This window comes from Opisthocomus hoazin, chromosome 1 (assembly GCF_030867145.1).
Source record: "Opisthocomus hoazin isolate bOpiHoa1 chromosome 1, bOpiHoa1.hap1, whole genome shotgun sequence".
NCBI lineage: Eukaryota > Metazoa > Chordata > Aves > Opisthocomiformes > Opisthocomidae > Opisthocomus > Opisthocomus hoazin.
In genome coordinates, this window is record NC_134414.1 from 111212101 (window position 1) to 111228362 (window position 16262).

The following is a 16262-nucleotide window of genomic DNA, read 5'->3' on the forward strand; positions in this document are numbered from 1 at the left end:
CTAAATTTTTTTCACTAGAAACATGCTCACTGGAGGAAAAAGAAAATTAACTTTGTCACTCGTGTTATAAAAAACAGCAATGATTTCTCATTGATGTAAGCTTTTTCATTAAATTGTAAAGTCAATTTCTAAAATTTCAGTGAGAAACGCTCCAGTGGGAATCTCCTAAAGGATTCTTTTAAAAAAATCAAACACTTGAAAAATAATCCCCCCCCCTACTCCCCAAGCACTTGAGCTAGTAAAGCTGAACTGGACGTGAAGCAGGGCGAAGGGTCTGTACTGCAGGTTCTGACTTAAAAGTGGGAGATGGCTTGCATTTGGATGGATAAAAAGATTTCCCTTTTTCCATACTGTGCAGGCTGAGCTATAGGCTGTTCGTACCCCTGAAACTTAAGGAGAACGGGACCTTGTACCGGCAGTGGTGTGCCTATTGCAGTGGTTCAGGGGCTGCTTGGTGGGGAGCTCAGTCGTCCGTGACACAGGAGCAGGGAGGGGTGCAGCCAGAGGCAGTATTCTCATCAGCTGTCCGAATACAAATTGCTCCTAATTGCCAGTCAGTGCCCTAAAATGAACACTAGGAATTACAAACTTGCTTAGTTTTTCTTGCCTGTTTTTCCCCTCTGAAGTTTGCCACGAGTATAGGTTAATGTCAGTCACTGAAATAGGTGAATTTTGCACTACAAGAGTTGTCCATTACTAAACTGGTATTTCAGAGAAACTGAATTCATTTGGGGAGATAGTGTGGAAGGTGTTCTGATTTTTGAAATATAGTATTCTAGATAACTGGTCACAAGTTCCTATCTTCTTGATTTTTTTTGTTGTAGAACTGTTAGAAACTGAAAGAAGTGCTTTGTACCCATTCTAAAACATTAACGGTAGAGCTTATCTAAGAACTTCTGTGTTTTTGTAAGTATTTTAATGATAAAACCTAATTGCTTTTCTTTATAAATTAAACTAAGGCATCACCAAATTGTAGGCATAACGTTACTGCTTATGATGAATAACTCTAGAAATATTTTGTTCTATTCGCGAATTTTATATGCTGTTACCATATTCTGTGTCTTACATTTTTACATTAATTGGGTTTGTCTCTCATATTGGCTGTTACTTAATATTCAGGTAGTTCGTGATATATTTTTAATAGCAATTTTTTTCCTCTTTAATGTGGAAGTTGTTAAAATAAAATTCAGAAAGCACAGAAACACCAGAGCATTAATGACTCTAGAAAGGCTGGTCAGTGCTGGATTTCTTCTTAGGACAAGTAAAGTTAGAAAGGAATTGATGAAACAGCGCATTACTTTGAGAGGTAATTATAGCGGTGCTGAGCTGGCAAATCCAATCACCATTTGAGTATAAAGCATTAACTGGAGTGATGGATGAGCCTGTGGGTGGAGAGAATTAATCTAATTGAGGAAGCGATGAGAAGATAGCCAGGCTTTCATGACCCCCAATGAAAGCAGTTTGCTAGCTGTGCAGGTTACCTATATGACGTAAGTGAATGTTGAGCTTGTTTCAGGAGGTTAATGGCATCAAACTTGAACATTTAGTAGAAGATTGACTTGCAGAGAAGGGTTACGGTTTTTTGACCTCACAGGACAGAGTCATCAGCTGCCAGGTTTTCGTTAAGCAGTAGGCAAAAATTTTAAGATGTCACTTGTGATGACTGAAATGTAGGAGAGAAAGGTTCCCTATATATGTTTGTGCAGTAATTAAGAAATCCTTCTGATATGTCTGCAGGATGTTCTGAGAAGTTCTTGTGACATCGTGATATATACCACCCCATTTCAAGTGCTGTACTATTTATAAAACATGGAAAAAATGGGAAGTGAGAAATTTACAGCTGGGTTTTTCAAATGTACTGTCGCACCAGAAGGACTGTGTGCTGGGTGGATTCATAGCTGGATACCCCTCCATGAAGTTATCCGGCAGTTCCTGCTCTGTGTTACCTTTCAGCGATACACGTAACAGTTGTTTTTGTGGTCTGTACCAGAAATAAGAGCTCAGCATTAGGGTGGTTTGTGGAAATTTAAGAATTCCACTTCTTGTGAGGCTGTGCTATTAACAGCACAGTGTAGTAAAGCATTTTCTGTAGTAAGTACTTTTTTTGCTTTGCCCTCTAACAAAGGCTGCACACTTCGATTGCATGGATGAAATGGCAAAAACATACCTTTTTTTTTTTTTTCCCCTGACAGAAAAGGTTTCTAATCTTGAATGCAAATGTTTTGGCTTTGGTTACATGACAGCAAGCCATTTCTTCACATGGGATCTCTATTTTGATCACTGCTGAGGAAAAAATAACACTCAAATTGTGACCTGAGTGAAGAAGAGGATGCTAAAACAGAAAAATGTTGACCTGGAGAACTGGATCTATGTTTGCTTCTGCTGGGCTTGGCATTCTGTGGTTACCACAAGAAGCTTGGCACAGAAGTTACTCCTTTTTCTTTTGGCTGCATGAGCGGAGATACTTTTCTAGTGTTGAAGTTTCTCTTTAGCAAAAATAATCGAAGTGAGAAAGAATATGGGTTAAATATATTATTACTCTGTCCTTTTCTAAAAATGACCTGCTCCTTGCTGAATCCTCTATCTTCCACAGAAAACTGTCAGAACAGTAACACCAGCAATGGCTTTGTTTCAGAGGGAAAACTAGGTCAGTTTTGAAAAAGTATTCCTGCATATCAGTCAACAGGTACCTTCTGCGAATGCGTGAGATCTGGTGTTACATGCTGCCTCGTACACCTGTCTCTTTAAGCAGGCCAGCTGTGGAAAGAAATTTTTAATGGTATAAATTATACTTTCTTGTTTAATTATGGGGAAGAAGATAAATGTATCTGTCAGAGACAGTAGGGCAAGGAATGTGTGTTTATTTTTTATAAATGTTCTATTTAAAAATTAGAGTAAAAGATTTTTACTGCAACTTCTGTTGTTTTCTGTCAGTGTTAATGAAACCAGGCGCATTTTTAGTATTGTTTTTGTATAAAAGGTTAAAAAAATACAGTAAAAGGAGAGCAACAGTCTGAAGCACATGACTCAGTTGCTTCGTAAGGTCTAAGAACTCAAAAGCAACCTATATAACACTTCTGGAAATAGCTTATTTCAGTTTTTTTTTTTCTGTTGTTCAATGTGAAAATGAACACAATTGCAACCTCTTCAGTAAAGGAAAATAATTAAAAGTGGGAAAATGAATGTCTGAAAAATGCTAGGCACTATCAATTGCTCATCCCAACTTGCTGTGCAATCGAAGCTGTCCATCAGAGTTCTTGAAAGTTTAACTGTCTCTTAATAGGTGTTTATGTATGTCCAAATATCACAGCATTTCTTCTTCTTATGAGATACCTGATTTACTAACCTAGTATAATCCAACCCTAATAAAAATAACCAAGATAGTTTTTAAGCATTTTGTGCTTTTGTGGTCACTGAACAGGCAGACCAGAAACATTACTGTTGAGTTACCTTGTGGGTCAGACTTTCACTTCTGTAAATCACTGTATTTTTCCGACCTTTAATGCCAATAAGCTGTTTAAAAGATCAGTTACATAGACTGGAGGTCTGGCATAACCGTTTTCTTTCCTGGCTCCATGCCTAATCTCGCAACTGCAGTGCAGTTTAATTCTTACACTGCTATCTGTTCCCACTTCCCCCATGCTTCAGGAAAAATAGACCTTTTTGGTATAACTCCCTACTCCTAGACTTTCAAGGTGAATGCTAAAATCTTCATTTCACACTTGGTTTTGAGTTCCTTTCCTCTCTCCTACCCTGTGTAAAATTACTTTGGTAGTTCTTGTTTAAATTCACTACCCTAATAATCAGTTTCACATAGTTAGTATACTCAGCTCAATCTGGAAGTCCGTCAGTGTAGCAAAGCCAAAGTTAAATAACAGAAGGTACAGTGAAGTGAGTGCTCATGTGCCAAAGTGCACTGTTGGCTTGGTTTTTAGCTTTAAGTAGTTCCTGTGTTCACTCATATGTTTAATTAGCGACATCATTCAGAGGAGCGTGGTGGTGGGATCAAACCCGGTTCCTGAGAAATGTCATCATTCGGTCATGGCGAGCTTTTTCTAGCATGCAAGGTTTGGAAAAACATTGGGTGTGGAAGATACCCAGGCCTCTGATGTGCAGGTTTCTTGAGGGGGAATTTGATTTCTTGCCTTTGAATTAGCTTTCTGCTTTGCTTTAAAACAAAAGCCTGGTAAGTAGACCATCTCAAATACACTCATCTTCTTGTTTGGATTCCAAGCGTGTCCCCTACTCTTGTAATTTGCTTTGTGTTTCTGTTTTGCGTTTTCTTTTAAGGCATTAACTCTTAAGGCATGTGGAAGTTCACAGGTGGATCTGTGTATTTCCACTCCCACAGTTAAAGAACTTTGTGCTCTGGAGCTTTCCTATACACGGGCATAAATATGTATCTGTGCTCATCATTAATCCTCTGCTGGAAGATAAGCTGGACCCAGGCTGAATACTGGACAGTCCAATCCCATGATATCTTTCCTGGAGTTCATTTGGCGGAGCTGTAGAGGCTGTAGAGGAGGGGTGGGGGTTTTGTGCGTTTGGGAACCCGAAGCACAAGGTGCTGGAAACTGGGGTGATTGCACCTGCAGTATGGATGCATAAATTACAGTCAGCTCAGCCTGGTAGGCTGAAAGAGCACAAGCTGCAGGGTAAGTGCAGCAGTTGCTTCTCCTATGTTAATTCCCACAGCAGTCTAGAGCCAATGTACGACCTTTCTCTCTGTAGGCAGACGGCGGCTTGTTGCTCCTGCTGATTCGGTTCCTCTCCTGGAGTTAGCTTTCCCCTAGCTATTTGTTTCATCTTGGTGGCTAGTAAAAATGGAGTCCAGATGGAATCTATTTGCAGTAAAACGTAGTTGCAAAGTGTAGTGAATGCTAATCTTCCCAGATATTAAAACATCTGTCCTGAACACCTTTTCATTCTTTTTCCCTCACTGATGGAGCATACGTTTTTGTTCAAGGTACTTGGCAAAATCATAGTTTAAATAGATCCAAATGGATGAGAGTTTATTGCAGACAAACGTGAGCCACTTCCTAAAACGAGTAATTAGTCCATAGTTACTTGTTATCCTAAATTAAAAGCTTTATCATGTTTTTGTCTGAAGTTGCAGACAGAAATGTAGTCTTCAAATGTAGTTTATGCTGCAGCCCCATAAGCTAGAAGAAGACTCATCGTTCTTGTCGTCTGTGTTCTGCCTCTGTCCCTGTTGCAGGTTATTGGAATACAGAAAGGCAACTTTCATTTAGTAACATTTTCTTATCTCTTGAACAGGAAAAGGTAGCATAGTTTGTTTTCCTCTACCTTTTCTTTACCTTTTCTTTGCCTTTCCTTCAGTTTTATCTTCACAAAGTAACAGGACGATGCACTCAGAAGAGTGAAGTGAATAAATAATACATTGGTGCCAGCTCTTACTGCAGTGATGGACTGAGAAAAGGAAGTGATTAGGTACACATTACAGATCCATGGTTTAAACATTGCTTATGACGATGTGCTTAGGTGCGTACTAGCAGGAGCTATACAGTGGCATGTGGTTTAAAACCACAGATACACCCGTTGGAGTGGTCATTGTGTGGAGTCAATGGAACCAGTTACCTGTTAAGGCTGCCTGGAACCCCAGTGTGTCTGTGGGATTGGAAATAGAGCTGAAACCACCAAATGTCAGATACCCTGTTTCACTATACACAGGAGGGTAGGTAGTTTGTATTAATGACCCAGTGTGCTACTTGGATGCTCAAAGGAAGCATAATTTCCATGATAGGGAAAATGGATTTTAATATTCCATATATGAGGAAGTTGAAGTGGAAGGTTCAAAGCCATGATTACCTCTGTGTCCACCATGCAGGGAAAGTGCCAGCCCTCCTTGCTGGAAGTCTCCACTGACGGGAGATTGAGATATACTAATCAGCAGCGCAGAGTCTGTTTGGAGGCCTATAGCTAGTGGTGCTCCCAGGGGATCAGTACTGGGCCCAGCCTTGTTCAACTTATTCGCCAGTGACCTGGATGAAGGGACAGAGTGCACCCCCAGCAACTTTTCTGATGACACAAACCTGGGAGGAGTGGTAGATACACCGGAAGGCTGTGCTACCGTCCAGTGAGACCTGGACAGGCTGGAGAGTTGGGTGAAGGCGAACCTGATGAAGTTCAACAAGGGCAAGTGCAGGGTCCTGCACCTGGGGAGGAGTAACTCCATGCACCAGTACAGGCTCAGGGCGGACCTGCTGGAGAGCAGCTCTGTGGACAGGGACCTGGGAGTGCTGGTAGATGACAAGTTAACCATGAGCCAGCAGCGTGCCCTGGTTGCCGAGAAGGCCAGTGGGGTCCTGGGATGCCTCAAGAGAAGTGTGGCCAGTAGGTCAAGGGAGGTTCTCCTTCCCTTCTACACTGCCCTAGTGAGGCCCCATCTGGAGTACTGTGTCCAGTTCTGGGCTCCCCACTTCAAGAAAGATGAGGAGCTACTGGAGAGAGTCCAGTAGAGGGCTATGAGGATGGTGAGGGGACTGGAGCATCTCTCCTGAGGAGAAGCTGAGGGAGCTGGGCTTGTTCAGCCTGAAGAAGAGCAGACTGAGAGGGGACCTTATAAATGCCTATAAATATCTGAAGGGTGGGTGTCCGGAGGATGGGGCCAAACTCTTTTCAGTGGTGCCCAGCGACAGGACAAGGGGCAATGGGCACAAACTGAAGCATACGAAGTTCCACCTGGACACGAGGAAGAACTTCTTCCCTCTGAGGGTGACGGAGCACTGGAACAGGCTGCCCAGGGAGGTTGTGGAGTCTCCTTCTCTGGAGATATTCAAGACCCGCCTGGACAAGATCCTGTGCAGCCTGCTGTAGGTGACCCTGCTTCGGCAGGAGGGTTGGACTAGATGACCCACAGAGGTCCCTTCCAACCCCTAACATTCTGTGATTCTGTAATGTTGGGGGGAGGGGGTTTGCAAGCAGTTTCAAGGCTGCATTCAAGCCTAACAATTTATCTCTGTTTACTGCTAAACTGTTAAATTCAGATGATGATGATAATATGGCTTTACAAATCTGTGAACTTCTCAGTCTAGCGAATAATTTTTTTGAGCAGCCTTTGAACAATTCTGTCACCAGCACCGCTAAACTAAGGCAAAATGTCAACAATTTCTTGTAAACGAGATACTGCAGTCTGTGGTGCTAATAAAACGCTGGCTTGGACGGTATCAAGGGAATAGACAGTAAAAGCTGTCAAGGTGTCATGGATCCAGGAGAAACAAGACTGAGTCACACTTCACTGAAGGTAAAATGTAATAATAATACCAGGAAGTAAGCACACCTGGTATTATTAGTAAATAAAACTCCAAGACTTCTGAGAAAAATAGCGGTATCCACATTCATTTGGTAGTAAACCTTTGTCTGAAAATAGTGGATTTAAAGTGATTGCTGTGATGAAGAGTGTGCAAACATTAGATATGCGCTGTCTGGGAAACAACATCGTGGTGGTGCTAATTGAGAAATGTGGATGGTACCAGAGCATTTAGCATGACAGGGAGAAACAGCTCTACACACCGTGCAAGACATGGGGTTTTGTCCCCGTTTGAAAAGTTGATGCTTTGTTCCAAATGTTGAAGTGGAAGTTCATTCCCTTCTCTGTTGTTCTCGATCGTCAGTCTCGCATGTGTGTACTTGGAAGAAGAGCCAGGATGATAACAGTGGTTAAATCCAAGGAAACAAAACCAAGCATAATTTTTCATGTTTCTTGCAAGACATAGTACCGTACTAAGAATACGTGAAGTCCACTCACTGTCTTTGTTTCCAACAGAAGCACATCAAGTTGTAGCATTGTTTTTGTTAAGCCTGTGTCTTCAAGCATGAGACTCCAAATCCCCTGATTACCGATCCCCCCTCCTTCCCTGTGGCCCCCTGGCTCCTCAGGACTGCTGCTGCAGGGCTGCATGGTGCTGTTTTTCTCCTGCCTTTCATAACTGTGGCCTCTGAGAAGGTGCGGTCATCTTCTCTTTGCATTGCTGAGCATGATTACTGTGATTGACTCCTAGGAGCCTTTGACTTGGTGGGCAGCCTTGATTTTTAGTGTGAAGCTGTTGCTACTTTTAGGGCTTGGATACGTTCCTGCCTGTTGTGTATTCCACGCCATTTGGTCTATTATACTGTGCGATATAGCTGAGAATGATTAAACCATCAGAATAATGCGCGTCCAGTTTCTGGTATTTGGCTTAATTCAAGGAAAAACTTGTTAAGAGGGCATAAAGCACTTCATCTACCCATCCTCTTCGCTTTGGAAGACGGTACTAATAGGGGAAGAACCTAACTCTTCTTTGTATAGATCAAAATAAAGGTAACAGCTGGGAAAGTGATTACTTCTAGAGAAAGCCTGGAGTGCTTCTTCAGAACTTGAGTGTAACTTCACACTTCTTTACAATGAGAGTTTTTAAAACCTGGTCATTAGGGAAATGACCTTCTGAAGCCAAATTTCAGGCATCTTAATTTTGTTAAGTATATAGCAAGGCTGTGACTTCTATTTAGATATCTAAGGCAAAACCACTTGTGTTTTCATTGTTCCTTTTTTTTAAATCTTGCAATAAAATATAATCCTGCAAAATGCTACCATTGTGATTGAGTCTTGCCGAATATATTGCTAGCAGAAATACGATTTTTCTGGGAGTGATCAAAATAGTGGAAGGAATATTCCAGAATATTTTTGTGCAAGATTTTTAGAATATTTTCAGGAGCCTGATTGCATAAACTCTGGTAGTCTTCCATCACTTCTGGCTTTTTTAACCTTCTCAGATATCTAGTCCTTCAGCAAGCAGCAAGCCATAAAATGGGCTGCAGGTGGGGGCTGCCTTTAAGCATTTACTTCTGAAGAGGAAACTTGGGCCTGCTGTAATGGTGGGCATGGCCAACCAATACACACAGAGAATTGTTGTCTTTCATCCTGCACCCTTCACTATCACCCCTTCTACAAACAAAAGGAAAAAAATGAAAGGTTGGCCTTGATGCTGAGAATTTCCCAGCAAAATGCTGTGTTGATTGCTTGTGTGTAGCTAAAAACAGATGGATATTGGATGCACGCATACCAATTATTTTTGAAGTGGCATTCCGTGTGACTAATTGACTTTCCTTTGTTTGTTTCATTAGCTTAGTTTTGTTGTCCTTTTTTAACTTTATAAGCTTGCCAATATCGGAGAGTGATCATTCATGTGAAAGGAAGAGGAAAAATAATTGCACTTTTTTTTTGAAGCGTGCTGTGTTTGTAGCTTAGGTGAGAGAAGGACAAAGAGCAGTGTGCTTTAATGTTGAAAGGCATATGGTGTCTGATGCTCTTGATCAAATCTGCATGTCTTACACTCAACATGCCTAGTTCAAATGTCTATAGCTAGCCAGTAATAGAAGCCCCTTAACCTGGAGATCAGAAACAGATACTGGACTTGTAAATTCACCTCAGTCTTGCAGGTCAAAGGTGATAGTGTACATACAACATTTATTTTGTGCTCACATAAGGTGAATTACTTGTTAAGAAAAATAAAACTGGAAGAAATCTATTGTTCAGAAAGGAGTTACTGAAAAGAAAATAGAAAATTTTAGACACACTAAAATTGGCACTGAGTGGCAGGGGAAAACCACACAGTGGAGATGGTGATATTTCTTTGAAATCAAGAAACTGAGAAGAACCCAGGGGTTGTGAGCCCATTTTTCAGTCTTTATTCCATGTAAATGGAAACAGGTCATCCCTTACTTGGACTCCTCTGCAAGTTAACTGTTACCACGTCCATTTGTATAACCTACCTGGGCTTGAAAGCTTCATTGTTACTTTGTGTCTCTTGTGTTGCTGGAGGCCAAATATTTTGGGGAGAAAGGAACAGGAGACTTGTTCTTGTTTGTGTACAGACTTAACCTCCTAGTAGAGTCAGGCTTGTGGCATAGAAGATTTTTATCAATAAATGTTTTATCTTGTAATACCCTATTAACAAAGATTGTACTGCCCTCCTTTTTGCTCTGAGTTCACTTTCAAAATTGTAATAGGCAATCTGTTATAAAATGAAATATTACAGGGTTCGCCTCTGAAATGAGGTGAAGGAGAGGGATTGCTAACTTCACATAAAAGGCTATTCAAGCATCTGCGATGCCACGAAAAAGACGTAAAACCATTTATGTATGAAAGTGACAACGTCACTGCATGTTTGAATATGTAAGGGTCATTTACTCATTAGTAGTGATTTTCAAGTACAAGATCAGATTAACAAACCTGAGACCTTGCCACAGCTGGGTGCTGAGTTAGGAAGCCTCTCAAAACCAACAGTAGCAGTAGCTCAGCATTCATTTATTGGCCTGTTGCCTGTGTATCATTCAAAATTGAGGATGATCCCAGAAAATTCTTGACATATTAAGCCACCAAATGCATTTGATAGTCAAGTGCAGTATTCCCTCCTATCATCCAAGACTGATTACAGTCCTGAGGATTTTAGACAGCTGTATGAATTTAAAGTACTGGGATGGATAACAACATTTAGCCTAATAGTTTGGGGTTTCTTTGTGAGGATAGCAGTGCTTGTGTTGCCGTTCTAGTACACGTCGATACCACAGGTCTTTTGTGGAGGCTTTACCCATGAACTGTACAGCAGTACAGTTGGTAGTGAGAGCCTCTGAGCTGGGGTTGCCGTGCTGAACGGCTGCATGCGTTGGCTCAGATGGCAGCCTCATCAGCAAAACCATGTGGCCAGCACCTCTTCATCAGTGCTGCTGTTACACAGAAGACCAAAACTGGGTCGTCTTCTCTGGGTGTTAGATCCTGAAAGGTGGTGATATGGCCATTGTCTGCTTTAAGATGCCAGAAGGAGATAAAACCTCGGAGATGAAAACTAGCAACAGTCAGCTGAAGCATGAGTTCCAGCATCAGCTGGCTGGCTGTCTCAGTCCTGTCCTTTGTGAAGACAGACAGCTCTGTGTACAATTCCTGTAGAAGTGACTTTTCCATACATGCAACACTAACAACAGAACAAAAACCTCAGTGGTCAGCATAGACAATTCCAGGGCACTTCAGCACTTGGTAGTCCTCTGAACAGCGTGTGGACTGGTCCACAGCAAGCCGCCTCTGGCTGAGGTGTCTCCTGGGTGAGAAAGTCCCAAGTCTCTCATTTCCCCATCCAATATAAACTGAGTGCATTTTGAGCCAATTTGAGCTTCTTTCAAAATAAAAATTGATATGTTGATGGCAGCGTGGAGCAAGCATATTTGGAGTGTTATTCAGCTGTCAAAATACAGTGTTACTGATGGGGATTCTTTTTCCATCCCTGTGCAAAAGGAGGAGATCCAGTCTGGCATCTTGCTAGTTTTCTCACTGCATTGCTAATATCAACTTTTTTTTTTGTTTTAGCATTTCTGATTTCTTACTCACTGGGATGTTCCCAGAGTCCTCGATTCTTTTCTTTTGTATTTAAAGGGGGTGGGGGAGATGGAGAAGCAGGTAACTTCTTGTCCTTACAGAGTTTCTGAATAAACTGTTCTCTCTTGTTATCTTGAAATCATTTTGTTGCTGACGTATCGTTGTAATCTTCTTCATTTAGTGATGATAAGGTAGTAGAAGAACAACCAGAGGAAGATGAGGAGCTAACTGTTGTGGAAGATGAAGATGCTGATGACGATGATGATGATGGTGATGAAATTGAAGAAGAGACAGAGGAAGAGTATGAGGAGGCAACTGAAAGAACTACCAGTATTGCAACCACTACCACCACAACTACAGAATCCGTGGAAGAGGTTGTCAGAGGTAAATTCATGGGCATTTAGCTTGGGGCTGGAAAAACAGAAAGCGCCGCTTTGCATGCATGCCCTTTACAACAAAAAATGTTCCAAACAGCAAAATATGCTAAGTCACAATATTGTTATGCTTTGGCTTCTGTAATTTGCACATTGAATCGTTTCCACTTTCCCTTTCCCATTACAAATACTCTTTGGAAGGGTCTGTCTATGGAGTGTGGCCATTGTGTATGGAAGCAGAATGGTTGGTTTTATTTTAAAGTAACATTAAATAAAATTTGACTGCCATATGTAGCAAATAACACAGGAAAAGTGTGCGTGTGGGTGATCATGTGCATGTGTTGCAGAAGGATAAGGAGTGTCAGTTCAGAGCAGGAGGTAGCACAAGCTGGTTTGGTCTTTTATATTAACAGCAATGATTAGTCGTTTTGTGTGATTTCTGTAAGATACCCATTTCCAATATTTCTCCATGAACTAGTAATTCAGTAAAATTAGGTGAATTTAGAAATAACTGTGCAGAAAATTGAACCTAACTAATGAGTTGTATTGCAGAGGGGAGGAGGAAATAGGAATGCATTGCCCAGAAAAGAAAACATGGAGCGAGAAATAACTCTTTATTTATAACATTTGTTTTTCGTGGTATTTTGTAGTTAATAACATAACTGCATTTTAAATTTTGAATTTTACCCTAGTCTTTGGAAAACACAACAACATAATATTTTTAGGTCCTTATATTTCTGTTTTAATAAGTACCATTCCATAAGGTGAAAATCTTGGTAAGACAGATTCAGATTTTTCTACAATGCTTATATCTTTACTGGTAAGTGCTGGAGATGATGGCAGAAAATTATATTAAAGGCTACCGCTGAAAAGAAAGGAGATGGGATGCACAGGAGGTAGAGGAAAGATGGCAGCCATTGGGGCAGTTGTGAAATGAGGCAGAAAACATCTGGCCTGGCTCCTTTCCTCTCCTCTGATTTTCCCACCCCCTGCTTCTGGGGAGGCTTGGGACTGAGGTGCCAGCAGAGTGTCCCCCATGTTGCATGTGGCAGCATCTGTTTGTCTGCAGTGCCAATGTTTGGCAGAGCAGGCACGGAGCAGAGAGCTGCCAGCTACGAGTCATCACCCACGCCAGGGACAGAAAGGTGCCCAGGGGATGCTTTGGAAAAAGCAGAGTTACTTCCTTTAGGTTTTTCTGTTTGGTCTACCTGCAGATAAGCTTGCTAATCAAAAGTGCTAAGGCTTGGCTAAAATCACTTGCAAATGTTTCTTCTAAGGCTGGCGATGCAGTGTTGTGTGTTTCTGTCTTATGTAACTGTGTTGAGTGTTTTGCTCAGTTACTGGAGAGCCATCTCAGTGAGGAGGGGGTGGGAGGAAATTATGTTTAAATCTTTAAACCAATTAAATATATTTCCATATGTGAGCTTTCACCACCTGGGGATAAAATGCCCTATTTTTGCTGGTAAATGAATATTGGGCGGTGGGGGGAGAGAGAAGTACACTTGACTTTAATGGGATTTTGGATAAGTGGAAATGAGAACAAATTAGGTAGAATGTGTTTCTTTACTGAGGTTGACATTTCAAAGAGGTTAAGATGTTTAGCCTTCAGGAAAGTAGTGTGTAATAATACGAATGTAAAACACAAAAGAGATGAGGTGAATTATTGAAGCCACTTTTTAAAAATCCTTTAGAAATGTATACACTTGCTAGCTAATAACGAAACACTATTGTCCTGTTTTTCCCAAGTCTAAAATCTCCCACCTTGTTTGACTGAGTGAAATACGTGTTGCTGCAGGTGAGGTGAGGACAATCTGTTACGGGTACGAGTTTTAAGGGCAGTTCTGGCACAACCCTTTTGGCTTTCTGACCTCCAGCCCTCCTGGGGCATGAAGAGTTGCAGAGACTGTCCCTGAGTGTAACTGGTATCTGACAGAGCTGCGTTACGCAAAGTGCTTACTTATCTGCAAATGTAGAAGTGTACAAATTACAGCCTTGGCCCTTGCTTCTACTTCCCTTGCTGCGCTTGAGAGAAAGCTTCCTGCAGGGCCCCTGTCCTTACGATGCAGCCAGCAGGTCGAGCATAGGAACTTCTGAGGTGAGCATCTGCTGTTGTCTTGCTGCTGCAAACAGAAGTTTGTCACTATCAGTGCAAATGAAAGAGGCAGAGGTACCTTGCAGACAACGTACATGTTAAGAAGTGTTCCATCCTGTGGAGACACTTTGAAAGCCTTTCCAGGTGACGTGAAGTGTCAGAGCTTCAGTTCTTATGGACGTGAGCTCTGTTCAGGTGACTTTTCCCAAGTGTGACTCAGTGCAGTTCATAAAACGTATCCTAGGATGCTCTTCACAGACACTTTACAGCTAGTTTTATGTATGTTTTATGAAGCTATAAGTAATACTATGTCATTAGCATTAAAGAGCACAGAGAGTGGGTTTGTCCAAGTTGAAAGGAGTTGCTTTTCAGATGTGAAATCAACAAAGAGCAACTGTTCTAAAACAATAAATTAGGAACTAGTTATGGACTGCTCCTGAGCCCTTCCTCCCCCAAATTAATGGAATGATTGCTGTCAACCATAAATAATTGAGAAGCATGAATGTAAAGTTATACTTTAAAGACACTTGAGCTATTGTACAATCAATTTGTTACACGATTTTATTTCTATGCATATTTTAATGAATCATGATCAAAATAGCAATAGCACAACTACTTGCAAACTTATTTCCAGTGAAAAGGAAGTTAGTCTTGCCTGGGGAGTGGAAGAGGTCACTGGCAGGAGCACAGTCTTCCAATTCAGTTTCTGCAGCAGCTGGTTTTTTGTAAGCTGTAGTGTTTATTCAAAAATGTGAATCAATTTTTCCTAGCGTGGTTCTTGCCAGCATTCGTTTTGCTGCTTTGTATGAAGGACCATCTCTACTCAGTTCATATGGAGTAGGGGAGCAGACCCAGTTTAAACTTTCAGATATGCTCTTGCTGGAGGTCAGATGTTAAATCCAGCCGGTTGTGGGTCTGAGGTTGCAGGGATCCAAAGGACTCCTGACACAACTGGTAAGTGAGCCTACCAGGGAAGGTGCCTCACTAGACCTGCTGTTTATTAACAGAGAAGGACTGGTGGGAGATGTGGTGCTCAGAGGCCATCTTGGGCTTGGCAACCATGAAATGCTAGAGTTCTTGGTTCGTGGTGAAGTTAAGAGGGGGGCCAGCAAAACCAGCACCATGGACTTTCGGAGGGCAGACTTTGGCCTGTTCAGGACGCTGGTTGAGAGGGTCCCTTGGGAGAGAGTCCTGAAGGGCAAAGGGGTCCATGCAGGCTGGACATTCTTCCAGGAGGAAGTCTTAAAGGCACAGGAGCAGGCTGTCCCCATGTGCTCCAAGATGAACTGGCAGGGAAGATGACCAGCCTGGCTGAACGGGGAGCTCTTGCTGGGACTCAGAAAAAAAAAGGAGGGTCTGCCACCTATGGAAGAAAGGGCAGGCAACTCAAGAGGAGTACAGGGGTCTAGTTAGGTCATGCAGAGAGGAAACTGGAAATGCAAAAGCCCAGCTAGAACTCAGGCTGGCCACTGTTGTAAGGGACAACAAAAAATGTTTTTACAAATACATTAACAACAAAAAAAGGGCCAAGGAGAATCTCCAAACCTTATTGGATGCAAGGGTGCATATTGCCAGCAAGGATGAGGAACAGGCTGAGGTACTTAATGCCTTCTTTGCCTCAGTCTTTAGCAGTCAGACTGGTTATCCCCAGGATAGTCAGCCCCCAGTGCTGGAAGATAGGCAAGGAGAGCAGAATAAACCTCCCATAATCCAGGAGGAAGCAGTTAATGACCTGCTGTGCCACCTGGATACAGTGGGGCTGGATCCACCCAAGAGTGCTGAAGGAGCTGTCGGAGGAGCTGGCCAAGCCACTCTCCATCATCTATCAGCAGTCCTGGCTAATAGGGGAGATCCCAGATGACTGCAGGATCGCCATTGTAACACCCATCTACAAGAAGGGCTGGAAGGAGCATCCTGGGAACTACAGGCCTGTCAGCCTGACCTCGGTGTCGGGGAAGATTATGGAGTGATTCATCCTGAGTTGCACTCACCAGGCATGTGAATGACAACCAGGGGATCAGGCCCAGCCAGCATGGGTTCATGAAAGGCAGGTCCTGCTTGACCAACCTGATCTCCTATGACCAGGTGACCCGCCTAGTGGATGAGGGAAAGGCTGTGGACGTCATCTACTTGGACTTTAGTAAGGCCTTTGACACTGTTTCCCACAGCATCCTCCTGCAGAAAATGGCTGCGCTTGGTTTGGATGGGTGTACTCTTTGCTGGATAAAGAACTGGCTGAATGGCCAAGTGCAGAGAGTGGTGGTGAGTTGAGTTGAAGCCAGCTGGCGGCCGGTCACGAGTGGTGTTCCCCAGGGCTCAGTTTTGGGTGTGGTCTTGTTTAACGTCTGTATCAATGATCTGGATGAGGGGATTGAGTGCTCCCTCAGTAAGTTTGCAGATGACACCAAGTTGGGTAGGAGTGTTGATC

The 16262-nt window shown here is 42.4% G+C and overlaps 1 protein-coding gene across 3 annotated transcripts in view; it reads left to right on the top strand.

Annotated features, from left to right (window-relative positions):
- Window positions 1-16262, top strand: part of APP (amyloid beta precursor protein) — a 229063-nt gene that overhangs the window by 115335 nt on the left and 97466 nt on the right. For all 3 annotated transcript variants that reach the window (XM_075433354.1, XM_075433362.1, XM_075433368.1), the window contains exon 6: window positions 11550-11752. In XM_075433354.1, the coding sequence (XP_075289469.1) occupies window positions 11550-11752 (203 nt within the window). The remainder of the gene's footprint in view (window positions 1-11549; window positions 11753-16262) is intronic.